Source organism: Ammospiza caudacuta, chromosome 17 (genome assembly GCF_027887145.1).
Source record: "Ammospiza caudacuta isolate bAmmCau1 chromosome 17, bAmmCau1.pri, whole genome shotgun sequence".
NCBI classification, from domain to species: Eukaryota; Metazoa; Chordata; class Aves; order Passeriformes; family Passerellidae; genus Ammospiza; species Ammospiza caudacuta.
The window spans coordinates 16,353,809-16,376,470 of record NC_080609.1 but is presented as its reverse complement, the minus strand read 5'-3'; the positions used below and the strand labels follow the sequence as shown (position 1 = coordinate 16,376,470).

At 49.5% G+C, this 22,662-nt stretch overlaps 1 protein-coding gene across 1 annotated transcript in view; it reads right to left on the bottom strand.

Moving 5' to 3' along the window:
* Window positions 1–309: 309 nt before the first annotated feature.
* TSC2 (TSC complex subunit 2) overlaps window positions 310–22,662 on the bottom strand; it is a 33,274-nt gene continuing 10,921 nt past the window's right edge. Inside the window, exons 19-42 of the mRNA XM_058816059.1 lie at window positions 22,477–22,630; window positions 21,609–21,731; window positions 21,165–21,299; window positions 20,516–20,705; window positions 20,056–20,149; window positions 19,472–19,574; window positions 19,133–19,227; window positions 16,570–16,698; window positions 14,532–14,696; window positions 13,674–13,826; window positions 13,416–13,528; window positions 12,671–12,892; window positions 11,427–11,642; window positions 9,811–9,879; window positions 7,593–7,756; window positions 5,971–6,455; window positions 5,030–5,105; window positions 4,694–4,780; window positions 4,266–4,452; window positions 3,338–3,477; window positions 3,057–3,135; window positions 2,456–2,547; window positions 2,106–2,204; window positions 310–1,541 (exon numbers count right to left, since the gene is read on the bottom strand). Coding sequence (XP_058672042.1) covers window positions 1,374–1,541; window positions 2,106–2,204; window positions 2,456–2,547; window positions 3,057–3,135; window positions 3,338–3,477; window positions 4,266–4,452; window positions 4,694–4,780; window positions 5,030–5,105; window positions 5,971–6,455; window positions 7,593–7,756; window positions 9,811–9,879; window positions 11,427–11,642; window positions 12,671–12,892; window positions 13,416–13,528; window positions 13,674–13,826; window positions 14,532–14,696; window positions 16,570–16,698; window positions 19,133–19,227; window positions 19,472–19,574; window positions 20,056–20,149; window positions 20,516–20,705; window positions 21,165–21,299; window positions 21,609–21,731; window positions 22,477–22,630 — 3,538 coding nt within the window. The 3' untranslated portion in view covers window positions 310–1,373. The remainder of the gene's footprint in view (window positions 1,542–2,105; window positions 2,205–2,455; window positions 2,548–3,056; window positions 3,136–3,337; window positions 3,478–4,265; window positions 4,453–4,693; window positions 4,781–5,029; window positions 5,106–5,970; window positions 6,456–7,592; window positions 7,757–9,810; window positions 9,880–11,426; window positions 11,643–12,670; window positions 12,893–13,415; window positions 13,529–13,673; window positions 13,827–14,531; window positions 14,697–16,569; window positions 16,699–19,132; window positions 19,228–19,471; window positions 19,575–20,055; window positions 20,150–20,515; window positions 20,706–21,164; window positions 21,300–21,608; window positions 21,732–22,476; window positions 22,631–22,662) is intronic.

Genomic DNA, 22,662 nt, shown 5'->3' with positions numbered 1-22,662 from the left:
CCTGCACAGCACAAGACATTTCCTAAAATCCTCCAGCCTGTCAGGGCTGGTGTTAATGAATGAGCTCACCTGTGGTACTGGGGGTGGCACAAGGACAAAGCTGACAGAGTCCCCTCCCCAGCACAGAGGGAATATCCCAGTCCAGGACTGGAACACAGCCAGGAATCCGTGTGTCCAACACTGCGAGGGGTAGGGGGTGGTCCATGAGCAAACCAGGCTGGGAACTAAACCACGATAGGAGGAAGGATTTATATGGAACTTCCCCAGGATATCAAGACCGCACTGATCAGACAAATATTTTATTTCCTGTATGACTCATAAACACTCAAACACAACGGACACTTGGTGTTCCCACACACCTGCACAGGTGAGGGCTGTCCCTCTGTCCCTCACCTGTCCCTTCACAGTCCCACTTTGTGCACATTGCACTTCATCTCCCTGCTGGCAGCCATTCCCACAGCCACGCTTCCCCCTCATGGAGCAAGCAGGAGATGAAGTTCTCACAGTATAGTCCAGCTTATGAGGTGCCTCCCAGTTGGGTGCTGTAGTGTCTGGTGCCCTCCTTGCCTCAGGATGGGCTGCAAGTCCCATTCCAGCTGTGCCCACCTGCCCTGGAAGCTCCAACTGAGCTGCTTCAGCCTCCCCTGAGAGCCTCCCTGTCAGGGAAGAGGCAAAACTCGTGGGGAGATGATGCCCAAGACTTGGCAGCAGTCAAAAAGGGATTTATCAGGTGCATGGGGATGGGTGAGACACCCCAGCATTCCTGCAGCCAGGGAAATTCTGCAGATGGCCAAAATGAAGACAAATCTTGGGAACTTAAGCAGCATTCTGAGCAAGAGAGAATGCAAATTAACTCTTTCCAGAGCTGGCAGCAGAATGAGTCAGAGCCTGAAGAGTCCAAGTGTTGACAGCCCTGAGATTCAGGGAGGAGCTGGGATTCTGGGGTGCTCAGAAATAGCAACTGGATTTTCAATACTTCATATTTAATTCCCAATAAAGTCCTCAAAAATGCCACAATTCCTGTACCTTCACATGAGGATCTGCAGAGGATCATCCTTTGTCTGCTTCCACCAGGAGCTGCTGTGGAAGGAGTCCAAGGAAAGGTTCTGCAGGGAATTTCCCAGCAGAGAAGCTTTGAAACAGCTCAAATCAAACCAAACACAGTGGGTTGGTCCTCTGGGAGCTTCTGCTGGGAATCCAGTGTCATCCTCAGGGGCACTCAAAGCTCCTGGCAGGTTCACTGCCAAGTCCACATGCAAGGAGCAGCCAGGCTGTGCCTCCAATCCCTGTGTCCATGCAGGTGCAGGGATCAGCAGGCAGGGAACACAATTCCATGGCCCCAGTGTCCCTGCAGGGACACCCTGAGCCTGGCCCTACACAAACTCAGTGAAGTCATCCACGGAGGAGATCAGCCTCTTCCTCTGCCCCGTCTCGTAGCTGGGAGGGGGGTCCTGGGGCATCTGGGGAGGGGGCTTTGTGGGGGCAGAGGGGTGCAGCTGCAGGGGAAGGCCAGGGCTCTGGTACTGTGTCTCTTCACGGAGCTGAAAGGCAACAGAGAGCAGGTGAGCTCCATTCTCTCCAAAATTCTTCCAAATCTCCATCTGGGCAGGGCAGGTTACCAGGACACTGTGGCAGTGCCACTCTGTGTCCAGGTATGGGACACCAGGAGGAATTTCCCCATGGGAAGGGTGGTCAAGCACTGGAAGGGGCTGCCCAGGGAGGTTCGGAGTCCTCAGCCCTGGAGGTGCCCAAGGAATTCCTGGAGGTGGCAATCTCTAGGCTGGGGACAAGGTGGGCATTGGATATCCATTGGACTCAATGGGTTTGGAGGGCTTTTCCAATATCAGTGATTCTGGGATTCCAGGATAAAGCTTCCCAAAGCCCTTACTGCCAGTGAAACTGTTTGACATTGCCACACTTGAACTGGATGATCCTTAAGGTCCCTTCCAACCCAAACTCTGTGATTCCATGACCAGCTGGATTCTAAGCTCTGTACACACAGCCCCCCTGTCACTCTGCCAGCTCTGACAGCTGGTTTCACCTGCCTCAGCTGCAGGCAGAGGCTCAGTCCAGCCCAGTCCCACCCTCAGGGCAGCTGCACTCACCCGGTGCCGCAGCCTCTTGATGTGGCGCAGCCTCGCGATCCATTTGGAGGGGTAGGTGTCCGTGGGGTTGGATCTGCTGTGGTGGACCTGGGAAGCCATCTGGGATGGGAAGGGTGGGGAGAAGCAGGGAAAGAGAGGAGCCACATTAATGTAATCTCAACAATAAAATTAATCAAATTTTTCAGAGCAGTTTGACAGCAACTGCAATCAGCACTGAGTTAGGACTGCTCAGGTGCCAACTCTGGCTTCAAGGTCAAGTGGAAAAGTTGTTTCTTTGCTTTAGCAGGCCCTGCCTGTTTCCCTGGAAGCTGGTGATGGGCCAAGAAGCTCAGGGAGCTGGGGGTACTCACGTTGGCATGCAGGGCCATCTGACGGGCCACAAAGGGCAGGTTCTTGTCAGAGATGATCTTGGCAACACTCGTGTCCACCAGACCCTCCATGTCTTTAGTTTAAAGGAATAAGAAAAAAATATTGTAAGACAGTTAAGAAGCAAAAGGTTGCCAGTAACTAAATATCTAAGTCAAATAAACCTGAGGAATTGTATCAACCAAGTACCCACAACCTCCACAGCTCCCGCTCTAACAGAACCTGCTCTGCAGTTTAACACAACTGGCTCTCAAATCCTGGCTGCTCCATAAAGGTTTGGGGAGAGCCTGTGAGCTCTCACATGAGCCAAGTGTGGCCAGAAACACCTTTGGTAAAACACCTGCACCAGCACTGCTGAACCCCCCATGTCCTCCAGCATTCCAAAGACCTGCTGGAGGGAGGGATCTGCTCTGCTGCTGGCACTGGGTCCTGGGCTTGAACACAGCATGAGCAATCCAGAGAGGGTACGTGAGCAGGGCAAACCCAGATCTAACTGGGCAAACTGGTTCCAGAGAGTTTCTCCTGGAAGTTTTAACTTTTACAACGCAAACCCCCAGCACAGCAAAGGCTGAGGTTCACTCCCACCTTTCCGGCACTGCAGCGTCACCAGGTTACAGTCGTAGTCCAGGGGGGTGATGATCACATGCACAAAATTGAACTGCCCCTGAGGAGAAGCCAATGCACCAGTCAGAAACATTTCCCTGGCAGCATCATGGTTTGAGAATGCCATGAACACACAGCAGTGAACCCACCACAGCCAACAGCTCCCCCCATAATCCCCACACAGCTTTTAGGGTAACACCCACACACATGAGGGTACAACCCTGTGCTCCTGCTGTAACACACCCACGAGGAAAATCCCCTACCTTTATTGTGCCCAGCTTGAAATCCTCTCCAGAATCGTTGTAAACAATGGAAACAAAATCATTCCCCAGGTGCCTCTTCTTGTCACAGCGGTATTTATCCAAATCCTTTGTGGGCATCAGAGTAGCAATGTGGAAAATGGCTGGAGAGGGAACACACAGATCCTTAGGCTGGGCTGGGAAAGCAGCAATGGTCACATGCCAATAATAAAAATACAAACTGTGCTCCTTCAGTAGGTTTGTCCCCGTTTGTGACAGCTGAATCCAGTCCCACTGGATGCTCCAGCACTCTCTGGAGCATGGAGTGAAGCAGCCAGTGGGAAGGACCACAGCAGCACAGGGAGGAGACCCTGGTTAGGGAGGAAAGAGGCAAAAGAGCTTAAACCAGAACTTGCCCTAACTGACCCTGCAGAGCCCCAGGAGGAACTGGACTCCATGTGATGAGCAAAGAGCTGTGCTGAAAAATTTGGGAAGTTCACCATATCCTGCTGGATCCTGGATGATCTCTGCACTGCTTGGTGCTGCAGGAGCTGGGTGACACTGCAGCGACACCCTCTGCTCTGAAATACTCTTCAGTGAAACACAGCAAAACTGACACCACCCTCAGTGAAGAGCTTTTACAGCAGCTGGGGACAGCAGCTAAATCTGCAAACCAAACCCTGCCAGCCTTTAAAGAGCTGATAATTTCACAGATTTACAGAGCAGATCTTTTCACAGAGCACAGTGTTTTATAGAGCAGACCATTATAAACTGGTGTGATGTTTTTTTGTTCAGTAAGGCAGGTATGTTTCGGCCTGAGCTTTCTCACATGGCTTGCAGAGCTACCAGAGAGAACAGGAGGGGATCAGAGCCCAGCACATTCTCCTGGGAAGGAACAGTGAGGATGCAGGTCAGTTAAGGTGAGGAGACACAAACCATCCCTCCAGCCCACCTTGCATGATGTCATCGTGCCAGCAGTAGGTGAACTGCCCATCCTCCCCACACACGTCCAGGCCACCCAGGTAGATCTTGTCAGGCTGGCAGTCCTTGAGCTCGATGAGCTTGCCCAGGCCCGTGAGGAACTCGGTGTAGCGGTAGGAGCCGTGCTCGTTGGACAGGATGGCGATCTCGTTGTTGCTCTGGGACACAGGGACATGCCACGTGTCACACTCAGTGCCAGCAGCACTGCACCAGCACCAGAGACCCTTCCTGGGATCAGGTGACTGCCCCCACAGAAGGGTTTCATTTTTAGCACAGGAAATTAAGGAAAAGGAAGGCTGCTGCAGGAGCAGGGCACATCCCACAGCTGGAGCAGGGAAACCCCACAGCTGGAGTGGTTCCTAACACCCCACAAGGATCCAGACCCCTACACACACTCACCTGGCCCTCCCCAACGTAGAGCACTGCAATCTTGTGTGTGTCATAGGATGGGATCTGATCCAGGAGCTGCACCGACCTCTCAAACGTCTGCAACCAAACCAGAGACCCCACCTGAGCAGCCTGAGAGGTGCCTCCCAACCAAAACCATCCCAGCATTCTGCCAGCTTTAAACAATCCCCTCCACAACCCCAATACAGAGATCTCCCACCTGTGGCACTGCTGGTAGGAAACACCTTTAAACTACAGCACCTGAGCTGGATATTTGTAATTATCATCCGCATTCCAAGAAAGTTACGAGGTTAAAAAAATTAAGGATTTATACAACTCCTTGCCTACCTCATTTGGCAACAAGAGGGGTTTGTTGTTTTCATCACCAAAGAAGGGGGAGTGGTACAACTGTAAAAACACAAAGCTGGAGGAGAGAAGGAGGGAAAAGTCTGTTACCATAAAAAATAATGTCAGTTTTGATCTGTTGGAGGTAAGAACGTTATGTACAGCAGAAAAAATGGGAGGAATTAAAATGCTAACAGGGTATTATTCATCTTTTAGAGACACTCTGAGTGCCTGGACTACCTGCAGTTTGCAACAGACCCCTGTCAGAAGAACAATGCTGCGTCAAACAGCAGCAGCCACACAAATTCCCTGCTCAAAGGCAGGGAATGGAGGAGCAGGAATGCCCTCCACATCTCTGGGGACATTTCTAGGCTCTCAGACACATGATTGTGCAGACATTTGCATTTTACCTGCCCTCAATCAGATGAAAATTGTCTCATCATGCAATTTTGGACAGCTAACAATACCCAGGTTCTATTGCAACCCTTCTTTTCTTTCTTCTTAGGATTTTGCACATTCTATTTGTCAAAATGCAAAACTAGCAATCCACATCATTCACAGCAAAATTAACTCTGTGTAACCTATGGTCAAACCACAGCCCCTAATTAAGTACATTAAGAACAGGAGGAAACTACCCATCTATTTCTTTCACCATTTTGGAGCTCTGTCTCCTAATCCCTAAGTTCATTTCATGGTAGTGTGCTCAACAGGTCTGTATCAGCTCCTGAATAAAGCAGGAGCTTTATTCAGACTAGCACAGGAGTGGCATTCAGGTGGCATGGGCTACTTAGCTCCATATACCACAAATTTTTAGTCACAGAAGTGTTTATGGAGAATAATTTGTTTATTTTAAGAGGTGAGAATTTGAATGATTAATTATTTAATGGGATACTGTACAGCCCCCCGAAGGAGCCGTGATGGAGCATCAGGGGCTCTGCACCCACCTGGGGTTTATCCCAGGGACTTTCTCCGTGTTGGACGCCGCTGCCCTGCCCTTGAAGGCGTCTCTGTCGATCCTCTTGCCCCTCCTGGACGGGGCAGAGTCGGAGATGGTGTAGCCCCGCGGCCGGTGGCCCGAGGGCGAGCGGGGCGAGGTGGCACCCGCGGTGCCGCCGCCCTGCCCGGCGGCCCGGCCGTCCTCGGCCCGGCCCGGCCATCCGCCCAGGCCTTCCCCTTCCAGGTTCCCCGACTGGGATTTGGATTTCACTTCCGTGCTCAGCCTCCGCGGCACCTCCCGCCCGTTGGCGTCCTTGAGCACCTCCTGCAGCGTCTGCAGCTCCGGCGAGGAGCTGGACTTGCTGAGGGGCTGTGAGGGCTGGAAGGAGAGCTCCTCCAGCGCGCGGCCCTCCTCACGCCCGATGGGGATCCCGCCCTCACACAGCTCCTCCGAGCGCAGCGACTTCTCCTCCTGGCTGGACGTGGAGGAGGACTGGGGGGAAAAAAATAAAATAAACAAAAAAAAAAAAAAAAAAAAAAAAAAAAAAAAAAAAAAAAAAAAAAAACACAAAAACAACCAAAAAAAAAAAAAACCCCCCCCCAAAAAAAAGAGAGAAAATATTAACAGTTTTCATGCAATCAGAGAACGCCCGAACGGTTTGCGTTGGGATAGACCTGAATGCTCTTTGAAAAATGCGTATTTTATGACTGGCATTTCGCAAATATTGAATTGAATATTATACGTGTTGTGTTAGAAAGTAATGCTGCATTGATTCTCTTAAATAGTGTGTTAAATATAGTTTTGGGTTATAACAAAATATTAAAATAGAAACTAGGCTATGCAGAGTACTTTTTTAAAAGAAAGGACTTGCAGTGAGATAGCAGCCACAGAACATATCAATCTTTCAGCAAAAAATAATTTATTGCCCTCTTTCAAAAGAAACGAACTTCTTCCCGCCTTGAAGGCACTGTTAGGATTTAGAGGAAGAAGCTGACACTGACCAGACAGAATCCTGTACTTGAATGGAATTTATGCATCATGTATGAGGTGTATGAATATGCAACAGGCTGTTGTTTTTAAGGGTTAATCCTCTGTTAACCTGGAGCCTTTTTTGGGCTTGTGCTGCCCAGAAAAAGGTACCCAGATGTCCATAACTCTTTGTCTCTATTGCCTCATATTTTCCTAATTAAAAATCTCCAAATTATTATTACTCTAATTGTATTACTATTTTTACAACCATTTTACTACTATTAAACTTTTAAAATTTTAAAAACAAGTGATTGGCATTTTTCACACCATGGCTGCTCCAAGCCCCAACGTCCAACCTGGCCTTGGGCACTGCCAGGGATCCATGGCAGCCACAGCTGCTCTGGGCACCTGTGCCAGGGCCTGCCCACCCACCCTCACAGGGCCTGATTCCCTCCTTCTCCTGACAGCCAGAATAAAAGATGACAACAGCAAGGCTCAAGGCACACCAACACTTCCAAGGAAAGGTGTTTGGAAGTCCTTGATAAATGAGGATTTTCCCCTGAACGCCCCCAGCGCCATCAGCGATCAGTTCCTGAGGGCGCCATGAGGGAGCCCATGGCCAATCCCCCCCTGGCTGTCTCACCCTGGGCCTGTCCTTACCCTGCTGTACGAGTCCTGCGCTTTTCCAAACCTCTCCTCGCTCAGCACGTGCTCGGAACACGAGGTCTCGGCGTCCTCGCTCTCGGGGGACTCGGCAGGGGACTCGGCCTCCCTGAGCTCCATGTCCATGCCCGGGCTGCCCTCCTCCAGCACCACGGCCGATTCTAGGGAGACACGGGCACGGCAGCTGAGAGAGGGACACGGGGACAGGCCCCCATCTCTCCTCTCCTCTCCTCTCAAGCACCAGCCTTTTCCCTAAGGGATCTCAACGGAAGGCCATGCCCAGTGAGTGCCCTGGCATCTCCTGGCACGTCAGACTCGCTCCTGGCTGCCCTTTTTGCAGGGAATAAATCACCTCTCCCTCACAGCCTGCCTTTTGGGCCAAGGAAGTGCAGCTGTTTTTTCCAATTTGTTGCTGATGGACAACAGGGCATGGGATGAGGAAACGGGACCTTGGACGTGGGTTACCAGGACAGACAGGAACTACAGAGGTGTAGGAAAGTACGGGATAAAAGCTCACTGGAGACATCAGCTCTCAAAGGGAGCTTTCCTTGTACTGAAATGCAACGCTCCCAAGCCTCGAGGCCTACAAGGAGATCAGAAATTTTCCTAGGAGCCATTTCCTTGCAGTTTGGCAGCTTTCCTAGAACATCTCAGGAGAAGCAGAACAATTCAGCCCTGAACATGTGTGGAAGGACGAGAGCAGGGGTGACAGGGGCACCGGTGGCATCTGCTCACACACACAGAGAGTAGAACCACACTGACAAAAAAGCTCCATGGAAGCCCTGCCTACGTGGAGGATTTAACCTTGGATCTACTCCAGGCACTGACCACAGGGATGAGTCTGACCAAAGGCTCCTCCTGGCCTTGCTTTTTGTCCTGAGGAAAAGGCTGGAGAACAGGAGGCTTCCCATTATGCACACAAGGGACTGGAAGACCAATCTGAAAGGCCCAAGATTTGTTTTCCAAAATAATAACGATAAAAGTAATAAAACCAAAAAATTAGCACACACAAAAAGTATAAAGAAAATCAGCAAAATTAAAAAAAAATATACAAAGAAAAAAAAATCACTAAAGCAGCTTTTCCTGGATTGATTTCAGCTCGCAGGACCAAAGTTATTTCAAAGAAGCAATTAAGAGTTAGCATTGCACACACAAACCTTCTAAAAATACAAAACAAACCAAAAGGAACCAAAACAACGTGCTGATCTGGTTAGCTGTCCAAGCCAGAACACACCTGCAGATACCCAGTGCTGCCAAGCTCCCCTCCTACACCACTGCCAAGATTGCTGGTGCTTTGAAACAGCCCAAGCACTAATTATTCCTTAGGTGGGAAGAGAATAACAGGAACAGGGGGAAGTACAGAAAAATATTGAACTGCAGCAGCTTTGTGTTGCTTTGAGAGGCCTCTGACAGCAGCCAGCAGCAGCTCAGAACACCCCACTGCTCTGCTGGGAGCTTTCCAGTGAAGGAAAGAGGCAGAAAGACATTTGAACCCTCTAATTAAAATCACAAAGCATTGCAGGTTATCAAAGCAATGCAGGTGTTGTGCTCATAAAGTGTGTAATTTGATCTCCACTTCATTTAATTATGAAATAAATTTTACTGAAATGGAGAAAGATTTGACGTTATTGTAGAGCTTCTGAAAGGTAAAATTTAGCAGATTTTCTGCTGAAATATATTTCTTTTTTTATTTAAAAAGCTCTTAACCAGGCTCCATGCTGGCTGAACATTATCCATATATGAAATCTATACATATTATCAGCTGCTTTTATCTTTCTGTGCCCAATTCTGGCAGATCCCTGTGGGCTGAGCAGCTCCAAGGGGAGCCTGTCCTGCAGCACACGCTGCTCTCCTCACAGCTGGGAGCTTTTCCACTGGGCACAACACAAAGCCAATTGGAAAATGAAGCTGCAAATGAAGGATTAATTAACCCAGCCACGTTTTGACAGGTCATTTAACACTGGCCTCATGACTCACAAGCCACCCCAGCTAAAAGTTGCTTTGAGGAACTGTCTGCACTTGCAAATGTTGGATCTGGCTTGGACTTCTTCATGCTAGTCAAGATCCCATTTGTTGAGAGTGATGAGACTGGGGACAGACAGGAGACATGGAAGGGGAAAATGAGGAATGAGGGATACATTTTCTATGAATCAGAGGTGTTCTTCTATGGCAATACTGTTTGGTTGGTTTTTTCCTTAAAGATATATAAATATACCTGCCCAGGATATGCTCCTGTGCAACTTCCCTTGACAACTGGACTGGTACATGGAAGAGAAAGAGGCCACTGCAAAGGGAAATCAAGTGAGCAGCTACATCAAAAGGAAGGAGAGACTATATGAAAAAAATATAAAAAAATTAAAAAGCACAGAGTTTAAAATGTAACCAAGAGCCTAGTTTAAAACAAACAAATAAATAAATGAAACAAAGGAAAGAACAAGCTGGGATAAGCTCACCAGATGCCAAAGGGATACTTTAAGGGCACGAGGTCTCAACAAGAATAAGGAGGAATAAACACATCCAACAGTGCAGGCTCCAACTGCTCCCTTTGCAGAATGCATTTTGTCAGGTTTAAGAACAGAAAATCCCTTCCTGATATCCCAGCACACACAGGAAACCAGGCTGAGCCCTTCCTGACCTGCACAAGGTCACTTTTAAACCCACAGAAGACTCTGAAAAATCTGGGTAGAGACCCACAGAGGTTTAACCTCTAAAGGGGCAGAACAGGCATGTGACAGTGGGACAGCAAAACTTCTTCCAGTCACTGCCCAGCCAGCTCCAGCAAGTCTGGTTAACAAGGATGGGGCCCAAATGACTCCCAGACTGGCACAGGAGTGGCATTCAGGTGGCATGGGTTCAGCTCTCCACTTAGCTCCACATACCACAAATTTTTAGAGTCACAAAAGTGTTTACGGAGAATAATTTTTTTGTTTGTTTGTAAGAGGTGATAATTTGATTTTGGCTCCAATTTTGTGTTTACATGTTCTAAAACACTAAAACACACCCTGCCCTGCTTAAAAGAAAGCTGAAAACTGGCATTTTAACCAGATTTCCAGACAATCCATCCCATTTTCCCCAGCAAAGCCTGGTCTGCTGGTACCACTGCTCAATTCTGATGGTGCCTGCAGTGCTCAGAGCCTCAGTGTTGGATATCACTGGTAAGAGCTCGAGCAGGGACTGCAGAAAGCTTTAAAAACTGCAGCTGTTGGTCAACACCAATCTCCCAACATTAACAAGTTTTTAAGAGGAACTAGCACCACATTAAATAGAGTGAAAATCCTTGGCCACTGTGTTAAATCAAGCCAGCAAATGAAACTCGAGTGGTTCAACTGCAGGCTGAACAGTCCTTTCCAGAGGTGGGTAAATCCAAGAGGATTTGCATTCTGCTGTAAAAGCCAGAGGCAGCCCACTCCTCCTGGCTGCCAAGGGCTGGGACAGGCCATGCCCCAGGAAGCTGCAGCTCCAAGTGCCCGACACAGACTCCCAAACTGAAGACAAATGGAAATGGAAACACTGCATGGAAAGATCCATCCACAAGTGGGATGCCCAGATCAGCCCCAAACAAGTGGGAGAGGGAACAGATCCATGACTTTGTTCATTTTCATTTGGGGAACACACCAACCACACGACTCCTCCAGAGCAGCTCCGTTACTCCCCAGCCTCCTGCTCCCCCACACGCCAGCAGAAGCAAAGAGGAAGGGAATTTTTCCCTTCTAGGGACAAGAACCGCTTGCCTTTCTCAGTGCTGGCCCCCCTGACACTCCCAGGTGCTGTGGCAGCCCCGCAGGGACCCAGCAGAGCCCGGAGCTGGCCCGCCCTGCCCGCAGCCCCCACCTGTGTTGGAGCGCTGCAGCAGCGAGGGCTTGGCCGTGCCCGTGGCCAGGCTGGAGGAGGGCACGGACAGGGATTTGTACAGAGCCGTCTCCCGGTGCTCCTTGAAGCGCTCTGCGGCCATCAGGGCGTTGGAGAGCTCCTGCAGGGGCATGTTGTTGATGTCTGAGGAGAACGGGCTCAGCGGGTTCTCCAGGCTCATCAGCCAGCTTGTGTTGCCTGCACCAGACAAGGGGGGAAGTGTCACAGACATCTTTTCATGGAAAATCCTTTCCTTAGGATTTTTCCTCCTGGGAAGCCAAGAGGCCTCAGGAACAAAATGTAAACAATGGTTATCTGCTGCTGTGGAATGCAACAGGTAGACCTTTGATTAGCTCATCTTAGATATTTGTAATTAATGGCCAATCACAGTCAGCTGGCTCAGACAGAGAGCTGAGCCACAAACCTTTGTTATCATTCCTTTCTATTCTTAGCTTACCCAGCCTTCTGATGAAACCTTTTCTTCTATTCTTTTAATATAGTTTTAATGTAATATATATAATAAAATAATAAATCAAGCCTTCTGAAAAATGGAGTCAGATCCTTAACATAGACCCCTGTGAACACAGTCACAGGGAAGTGGTCAGTACTCCCAGCTCTCCCAGCTCCTGTTGGAAATGCTCACATTGTTCTGGAATACGCAGGTAAAAAATCCAAACAGAGCAAGTTCTGGGTTCTTCACCAGAATAACTCAATTAATTTGCTACTGCAAGTGCTCTGCACTTCACCCCAAGCTCCTCAAAACCCACCCTGGTAACTCACTGCTACAGCAGATTCCCAAAGCCATCCAAAACACTCAGGTGTCCTAATTAAGACCAGGTCAGTTATTTTCTCATGAAACAGCTTTCACTTGAAACAGACAATTCCTGTTAATCTCGTGGAACACATTGGTGTTCAAGCATTTTGACCTTGAACAGGTTGTTGTTCCTTTCCTAAGAGCAAACACAACTGAGCTGCCCAGACTTGTGGCTGCCCCTGCATCCCTGGCAGTGCCCCAGGCCAGGCTGGACAGGGCTGGGAGCACCCTGGGACAGTGGACGGTGTCCCTGCCATGGCAGGGGTGGCACTGGATGGAACCCATCCCATGGTTCTACAGTTTCAAAAGGCAGTAAGCCATAAACAGATTCATTTACAACTAAATGTGGATTTTTCTCCTTCCCCCAGGCTCTGGTCTCTCCCCAGGATCCAGCCCACACTCAGGTACCCACCTGTGGGCCTGCGCACCAGGATCTCTGCCCAGCCCTGGGTCAGCAGGGGCACGTAGGCAGCCAAGTTGGCCTTTTCCTTCTGCAGGGCAGTCTGTGGAGCAGGACTGGCCTTGTCTGGGCGGGCTGCAGCAGGAGCAGGGCCCTGTGTCCCTTGGGATGTTGAGCCACTGGGAAAGTGGGAGGCTGAGCTGTCTAAGGCACCAACACGTAAGGCATGACCACCTGGCAGGACAGACACAGTTCAAGGGAGAGACATGCTTAGTTAGCCCCAAAAGTATCTCAGGAATGAGGCTTTTAACCTCTTCTATCAGCTGCATACACAATATACTGGTTTTATTTCCCTTGTCATTACAATTATTATTGTTACTATTATTTAATTTTAATTATTAAACTTGCCCTTCTCTCAACCCACAAATTTTCTTACTTTTCCCCTTCCAACTCTCTCCTCCATCTCCCTGTAGGGGACAAAGTGAGCACCTGGGTGGGGCTCAGCAGCCAGCTGGGGCTAAACCACAAAGAGAATTTGATGTTCCATGTGTTCTTTATAAACCAGTTTATGTGATTACCAAAGGTCTCCTGCAAAGAGAGGGGAGCAGGAGGAGCCCCACCACACCTGAAGCCAACAGCTCCTGCTACCTGCTCCTCATTAAACACCAGACAGCTCCAAATCTCCAATTAGCTCAGACACAGGAGGCACCCAGACCTTCAAGCTGTGGCAGGGAGAGAGCCCAGGATGGGAACTCACCCGACATGGATCGGACTCTGTTGCGGGAGCTCCTGCAAACCTGCTGCCCAGGCTGGGATTCCAGCTTGGCTGGAGCCTCCTTGGTCTGTCTCACTTGCAAAACAGGGTCTGAGCTGTAGGAAAGGAGATACTGGTGATGTTGAGGGAGGAATCAGGCGTGCTGGACAAATAAAACATTCCTCTTATGCTACAAAGATTTAGCAGTGGTTTAGGTGACTTTGTCGGGTGGAGATTTCCAGAAATGGGAGCAACACCTACCTCGATTCTGGGGTGCTCTGGAATTCTCCAGAGTCCAGGCCAAGCAGGGACCTTGTTCCTGTTCCAACACTTGTAGTGATGGTCACCAGCTTGTTACCAACCAGCCAGGTCTTGGTCCTTCCTCCAGCCAGCAGAAACTCCCCCACGGGAGACCTGGAAGCACATTTGGGATGAAGATTCCTCAGGAGGCAGAGAACAGAGCTGGTGCCATTAACCATGCAGGAGGTGCTGCCTGCTCTCCTTGACACAGCATTTGTGCCACCCCCCCTGGCTGCCCACATCCCTGTTATCCATCAGGATGATGGATGAGCTGCTGCAGCACACGGGGATTATCCTGCAAGGACAGGGAGCAAAGCCCTGCTCCAGTGGATTTGACAGAACCACAGAATGGTTTGGGTTGGGAAGAACCTTAAAGTCCACCCAGTAACACCCCCCCCCATGGCAGGGACACTTTCCACCATCCCAGGCTGCTCCAAACCCTATTCAACTAGCCTGGAACACTTATAAGAATGGGGCATCCTATGGGAAATCCATTCCAGGGTCTCACCACCCTCAAAGTGAACAATTCCTTCCCAATATCCCACCTATTCCTACCCTCTGGCAGTGCGAACCCATTCCCTGTGTCCTGTCCCTCCACCCCTTGCCCCAGTCCCTCTCTGGCTCTCCTGGAGTCCCTTCAGGGGCTCTGAGACCTCACCACAGCCTTCCCATCTCCAGTCTTCCCTCATCTCCTCCTTTTTAGCCAAGATTTTATCAGTGAGGAAAGGCTTCAGAGCCTGAGCCTGCCACAATCCCAACATTTTCCCACCAATGAAGTGAAAAATGAACCTGAATCCCACCCGTGCGTCCCTGACTGACCTCTTGGGCACAGCGGTGAAGTTGGAGAAGACGTATCGAGCCATCATGTCCAGGCACGTCTCTGTCAGCTCCAGGTGCAGGTTTTTCAAGTTGTCATCAGCCTGAGCCATGGAGTTTTCATCTGCAGAGCCCAGGCTGGAGCTGGTGATGGAGGTTTGGATGCGGCTGGAAGAGAAAGTCCCCAGGTGCCCGATGAGATGGCACCACGTCCCTATGCTCACAGACGGTGGGATGCAGCCCCTGCTGTGCATGCATGTGCCAGCCAGCACACCCAGGCCTTGGGAAACAGATTTTGGGGTCAGCCTGGTGCTGTGCTTCCCAGGCTGTCCTTGCAGCGAGTGGGTTTTCTCTGAGAGATCCCAGTGCCAGCGCCCTCTGACGTTGGTGGCCCATGGGCAAGTGCACCAAGCAAGGAGAGAGTGGCAGCTTTGAGCTCCTAATCTATGCTGAGGGCAAGCACCCCATGACCAGCACCAGCTTCCCAGGCAGCAGGTTGCCCATGAGCCAGAAACTGGGGCACTCCACACTTCACTTTACAATCCTGTGCTTTGCTGTTTTCTCTGTTGCATCTCTTCTGTATATTGTTTTTTCCCCTCCAAATTCAATAGCTACGTAAAACCTAATTTAACTTGAAATAGGAAAAAACATTGCACTCTGAACAGGAAACTGGCACAAGAATAGAGAGAAGGTCTGCCTTCAAATCAGCCAAATCAGCAAAGCCGTTTAAAACCATTTCTGTTTTAGGTTGGACTGCAATATTTTATAAAGACAATTCCTCATGTCATTGTAATACAAACTAAGCTGAGGCACAGCCAAAATTGTTATCACGTGGCAACTTCTTCGGCTTCATTAAGGGCAATTATCTGAACTTTTTGTTGCTACCCTTTACATGGAAAAGCAAGAGAAGAAAATCACCTCATGATTAATGGGGAAATCAGAAAATCCTGGAAGGGTTTGGGTTGGAAGGGACCTCAAAGCCCATGCAGTGCCACCTCTGCCATGGCAGGGACACCTTCACTGTCCCAGGGGCTCCAAGCCCTGTCCAGCCTGGCCTTGGGCACTGCCAGGGATCAAGGGGCAGCCACAGCTGCTCTGGGCACCTGTGCCAAGGCTTCCTCACCCTCCCAGGGAAAGATTTTTCCCATAACATGAAGTGTCAGAACTAGAATTGCAATTCAGTCACTTCAGCCTCTCTCCCCCAAACACTACATAGAGCCAAAAATAAAAAAAAATAAACCAAATCAAGTTTCACTGACAGCAATCCTACAGGTTAAGGTACAAATCTTCAGGTTCAGCAGTTTAACACTCAAGAGAAGTGATCCAGAAATATGTTTTAAAAACTGGCATCAATTATTTCAGATCTTTCATTGGAGCAGATCAATGCTTGCCATCAAAACCTGTCAGTCAATCAAATCAATCTCTGAAATCAAATCTTGTTTTCCTTAGCTGTGAAAGCAACAATTCATATGGGCTGAGCACAGCCCTCACTGCTCTCTGGAAAGACAAATCCAGGTTTTTCATGGCATCATTCCTGAGACCAGGAGACTTCACCAGCTCCTTCAGAAGAACAAATCCTAAACTGAGGCCAGAACTAGACTGGAAGGAAGGCTCTCCATGACTCTGCAGAGCTTCCAGAGCCTCTCCTGAGTCAAACCCCTGCTTGAGAGGCTCATGTTTTAGTGAGCTGTACCCAGGATTCTCACTTGTGCAGAATGCAACCTTTTTCCTTTTTCTGTGTGTGGGTTTGTTTGGGGTTTTTTCCCCTTCACTACCTTTACTTTGAAAACAGAATTTTTGATTGCCAAAGCACCAGAGAACGTGGCCAGGTGAGCACAGACACCCAGGGTGTGACGTGGCCTTGGGAAGCCTCGGGATGCTTTCCCAAAACCCTCGCCTGTGCCCGAGGCCAGCTTTTCATGGGATAACCAAGTCATGCAAGCATCCCACATGCAAATCCACCCTGCTTCCACCCACCCTGGCAGCAAAACCTCCAAGGGCCCAGCTGCTCTTGGATTGTCCCCATCCAAAGTGCCTCTACCTGCGGACCACATGTTCAGACACACTGATGCTGCGGGATCGGAAGGCATCAACTGCAGAGGGTTCTTTCAGCTCTTTCACTGGAGGAGAGTTATTCAAGCCTTGCTTTGCATTTTTGGCTAGTCTTAAACTACTATGTGGAGAAGCACCAAGCCCCAAAAGAGGTCACAGAAGGGAGGAAACCATTGTAGGGATGTAGGTTGAAAGGTCACAGTCACAGGGTCAATATTGGGGGATCCCGGAGGGTGATGGAAAATAAAACAAATGCCAAAAAAAAAAAGGGAAACAAAAATTAAAACATACAAACAAGCAGAGCTGAAAGCTTTAAAAAGACAAACCACATTTTGAAAACAAGATTTTAAATGTGCTACAAAACAAATGAAATTAGTACAAGTTAAAAGAAAAAAACTGGTTGAAATGAGAGTTGGAATACTGGGCTGTTCAGCAAAGGCAAGGGCACCTGAGGGCTCCCTGGCACAAATTCCTCAAGGCTGAGGAGTTTTGTGCACTTCAACCCCCTCTTGTGTTGCCCCAACTCACCATGGCTCAATACCTGAGGGCTTCCACAGATCCTAAAATGCTTTACCTGCACTAGGTCACAGCAGTTTTTAATAAGAGACAGGGACCATGACACCCTTCTCTGTCCTCACTAAGCCTGGCCCAAAGCTGAGCTCTCCCCCAAGTCACAGCACACCCAGGGCCTCCCAGAGGTGTCCTTTAGCCCAGCTCGAGGCCCTGGGGACACTGAGCCCCTGTTCCAGACCCTGCCACACTGCAGAGCCAGCAAACAGCCCTGGGGATGCTCCTGTGCCTCAGCCCGGGCTCCAGGGAACCCCCTGGGCTCTGGGCTGGCACAGAAAGGAAATTACTGTGCACACTGGCAAGTGCCAGGAACACGTGGGAGATGACAGCAATTAAGATCCAATTAAGATCCAAGAGGCACTTTAATTAGTCACTGAGATGCACGCCAGGCTCGGGCTAATTTGGGCAGAACAGTTGGTCCAGCAGCTCCCATCCCCAGGGATAAAATGCAGGCACTAATTTAACCCTTCTGGCTCTTTCTAAGCACAATTTGTCTGCCATCCTCATCTCAGTGAGTTCTTACATCTCAGATTGCCACCTGCAGGGATCAGAATTTCTTTGTCCTTCTCCCAACAACCTTTCCCAGATAATTTTGGCCACAACTGCTGCAGAGAGCCCAGGCTCATGTTCAGGCATCATCCCCTACACCAACATCAAGACACCCAGCAGCCCTGGGAACTGCTGGGATCCTTATCCCTTGGAACACCCAGCACCTCAGCTATGGCTGGGAAACCTTCTTTGGGCTTCAGGACTGAAAACCAAGCTCAGAAACTTCTCAGGAAGGAAACTGGAATCTGCTCCAGGCCTTTCCTCTGTGCCCTGGCCAGAATCCATGCTCAGCCAGGCCCCGAGGCAGTGGCATCCTGCCATTCCAGTGCTTTGGGCACTGCCTGAGTACAGCCACACTCCTCAGCAGAGATCTCTGTGGAAAGTGATCCAGCAAAAGCCTTTAGAGACAGTAGTATTCCAACCTGGTAGAATTTAACAGGTTTTTTAAGGGGGAAATAAGAAAAAAAAAAAAAAGATTAGTTGGAATTCTAATTGGAGAGATGAGTGTCAAAAGCCTTCTCTTCCAAGTTTCTGGATGAAAGAGGAGGAGATGGGAGAGATGAAACACAACACAAGGCTTACAGCTGCAGCAGTAGGGCAGGGATGATGTTTCTGCATTGCAAGACTGCTGCAGCCTTGCAGCTGAAGTAGAGGCACTTTCCCCAGGGCTCAGATGCCACCATGTGCTCACTGCTCACAACACTGAAGCAAGTTAAGTGAACCAGTTTAGGTAACCCCTGCAGGTAAAAGGACACTGGAGAAATCCTGAATGCCTTCCAAGGAATATCTTTGTCCCCTGGCAAATGTTACTTTGAATGACTGCTGGCAAGAACAGCTCTGACTTCTGAAGGCTTTGCTTAAAACTGTCATGATGGCTTCAAAAATTCAAAAAATAAAAAAGGGATTGGACAGAAAGCAGCTGTGTGCCAGCCAGTGCACTGACCTGGCTGGGAACACCATGGAAAAACACAGTACTGGCTCTCTAATTTATCCAGGTCGTTGATCACAACCATTTCTCTGGCAATCATCTGAAAATGACTCGTTACAGATCAATCATCAAAAGGAGCTCACACAATCCACATGAACATGGGATTCTGTTATCTCTGGTATCACCCTCTTCTCTCATCTCTGCTAACACTGCACTGACACATCCCAACCTGACACAAGTGTTGATTTTCAGAAGTGAGCACCAAAAGGGCTGCACAGGCCTGCAGGACAGGCAGTGCTGCCTCAGCTGCCCCACCAGGCTGCCAGCCTGGCTGGATCCCAGCCTCTCAGCAACCCCATTAGTCTTTGACCTAAAGAGGTTTACTTTGCTTGCTTACTGCACTGCCAGACGGGGATCAGTACCCAGCCTCCCTCAGGGACACGCAGGGCAGGGCGTGAGCACCAGAGCAGAACACCAAACCCTGCTGGGCTCCAAGAGAATTTACCTCTTTGGCCTCTCATTGAGGCTGGTGCTGCGAGCCCTGAAGCTGTCCTTCTCTGGGGTGTCATCAAAGGACAGGAGCACGTTGGAGCGCAGGCCCTGTGTAGGGACAGGAGGTGACAACATGAACAACGTGTGGCTCAAAATCTGCAGCTCAAAATCTGCAGCCCAAAATCTGCAGCCCAAAATCTGCAGCTCAAAATCTGCAGCTCAAAGCACGAGAGCTCACAGAGATGCTGACAAGAAAACCAGAATTCTGCAGGCTTCAAAGAGAACCTTCAAAGATCTCAGCTCAGTTTGGATCAGGTCCCCTGAGTGCTGCTGGGCTGAGCAGTGCCATTACCTTGGTGATGTAGGGGACAAAGTCCTTGCGGAAGGGCAGGCGGCAGCGGATGAACCACATGGCGATGACGTGGTGGGCCAGGCAAACGATGTACTGGTTAAACCTGCAGCAGCAGAGACACCCCAGCTCAGTGTGCCCTGCTCACCCTGGCACACTGAACTGCTCCTTCACCTACTCAGAGTGTAAAGGAAAAAAAAGTCCTCAAAAATTCTCTTCAAGAAAAACAGGTTTTTGTCCAAGGTGATGATGACCTAGAATTGTATCACGGAAATTACAGAATGGTTTGGGTGGGAAGGGATCTTAGATATCATCCAGTTCCACCTTCCACTGTCCCAGGTTGCTCCAAGCCCTGTCCAGCCTGGCCTTGGACATTTCCAGGGACCCAGGGGCAGCCACAGCTTCTCTGGGCACCTGTGCCAAGGCGTCCCCACCCTCACAGGGCAGAAATATCCCTTCTTCAGGAAAAGCCTGGTGACACCAGAATGAGCAATATCCTATGAATAACCTTGAACTAAGAACTACAAGAAAAGGCTTTCCAAGCTCTGAGTTTCACAGATGACAGAAGCACATTGCTGTGGCCTTACTTGGAGGGGTTGGTGTAGGGCAGGGAGATGGCGAAGACGCTGGCGTACTGCTCTGCCGCGAAGTTCCGGTACAGGTGAGGCAGCCTGGCCAGAGCTGCAAGAGTCCAACAGCAAAACCAGCACAGGTGAGCCCTCAACACAGCCCTTCCACACAACCCTTCAACATCCTAACTCAGTTTAATTTCTAAATTTTTTGTTTTTTCTGAATGATTAGTGACATGGAAGTTAAATCACATCATGCAAGAAGAAAGCAGCTGGTATTTCTGTATGGCTGCACAACACAGAGTGTGTTTCTCTCTTCAGAGCAAGAGCTTCATACAGAAAACTTGTAACAAATGAGGTGATCCAACATTTATAACCTGAGCAAGGGCATCACAGTGCATTCCATATGACCAACATCCCCTCATTCCACACAGAATCCACAACTACAGACACCGAAAAGAAGAACATCACGACTTACTTGACAGAAATTCCAGCAGAGGGATTGCCATGTTGGCCGTGGCAGAAATGTGGGTGAGTTTGACAATGAGGACGGGCAGTGCCTTGATGATGATGTCGGGCATCTCCACGCTGCAGACTGACAGTGCCACCACGCACTGGTTGGCACAGCGGTAGATGAGCCCGTGCTCCAGGCAGTACACGATCTCTCGCTGGCAGGGCAGGGAAACACTCAGCACACCAAAGAACACCCTGACAGCACCCCCTGACTCCTGGCAGCACCCCAGAACACCCTGAAGGTACCTCTGCTGCAAGGTACCCCTGCTGCAAGGCTGGGTGACACAGCCAAGTGCTAACACTGAGCTTTAAATAACGCTGCAGATACCCCAGGCCAAACTCTTATCAGGGAACTCAAATCAAGTAGGTAGTTGAGACTTAAAGTTACTGATTTAACAGAAATTTTGTGTTTATAAGAGGGTAGAATCACTCAGTGACCTGTGAGGGGGGAGAGGTGAGGAGTGAACCCACAGTTAATCCTACATGGAGTCACCAAAGTGTTTTTTCACCAACAAAAGGCAGTGTTACCTTGCACTCCTGTCTCCTAACCAGCTCCAAGGCTAAACCATGCTGTACAGGCTCTGCCCTCCCTGCAGCCTCCCGTGTCCCCACACCTGCTTGGCTTTGTCCAGGTAGTTGTGGTAAGATATCAGTGCTGTCAGCACGGGGACCACAGCCAGGTGCAGATCCGTGCGGGAAAAGCCTTCGGGGGTCCCGTGGAGCCTGTCCGTGGTCTTCTTGTCTGTGAGCTGACAAATCACACAGCCAGTCAGGGCACCTCTCACTAAAACACCCTCTGAAAGGCAGCAGAAGGCACTGCCCACAGCTCCCCAAGACCTGTGTATACCTATATCCATACACATGCATTAAAAGAAACAATTATTACCTATTCTGTACCTAGAACAACCCTCATAAACAAGAGGGTGAGTAAGGATTGACAACCAGCCTGCTAATCTTTAAAATATTATTCTGAAGACAACAAAAAACCACTCAAAAATCCCCTCCAAGCAATTCCCAAGCAAGCCAAGGAGCTGGGGACTGTGCTTCAGTGGCATTACCATGTAGCTCAGTGCAGAGGCCAGCTGGTCTATGTTGCAAGGAGAAGTTAAAAATAGCACTTTATAGCGGAGGGACTCGGGTAATTTGTTGAGAACCAACTTCAGCACCTTCCAGTCTGTCTCCTGCAAAGACAGGAAATGTTAAGCTTGAAAATTTTTGCATGATTTCACTTGAGTTTGGAGGATCAATCAAACTGCAGACAATGTGTCATTTCCTAGGCAGATGTAGGCCTTGTCGTGGTTGATACAGAAAAAGAAGTCACAAGTTTCTCCCTGTCTGTCACCCAGCTCGAGGTGCAATATTGGCACCACAAACTGGAAGAGGAATTATATTGAGATCTGACAGCCAGAATCCAATTCTCCAAAGCACCAGCAACAATTAACTCCCAGAGCAAGCCAAGCCCTCAGCACAGAACCGTGTCCAATGCCACCCTCAGGAACAATTCCTATTTACAGTTTATTGCTGATAAAACATACACAAATCCTCAAAACACCTCACAAACTCGCAGTGGAGAGGTTTTAATTCCAAATGCCCTTTCAGAAGCAGGATGGCCTCTTGGATCTTGTTTAACAAGCTCAGCTTTTGCCCTTGCCTGCTCTGAAGCAGTGCAGGGAAAGCTGTGCTCATTTTCTGAAGAGCTGCACTGCTGCTCCCACTGGTGGCTGTGAAGCTGCACAATCACACCCAGATTTTGAGCAGGAGGAGCAGAAATTGCTTTACAGGATTTATTTAAGATCTCTGGGCTGGAATTTGACAGGCAGCTGGTGCCAGGAGGGGACAGAAAGACGCCAGGAGTGGACACAAGGATGCCAGGAGTGGACACAAGGATGCCAGGAGGGGACAGAAGGATGCCAGGAGGGGACATACCTGCTTCAAACACTGCAGGAGGACCCCAAAGACCATGGAGTAGGGCAGGTGTCCCACCCGGACGGTGCCACCCTGGGAAGGCACACTGGGGCTGCCTGAAGGTGGGGACAGGGTGCCAGGGGGCTTTTTCTCAGAAGCCCTTTTCTCTGCCTCTCTGCAGCACAGAAAGGGAGAAAAATACAGAAA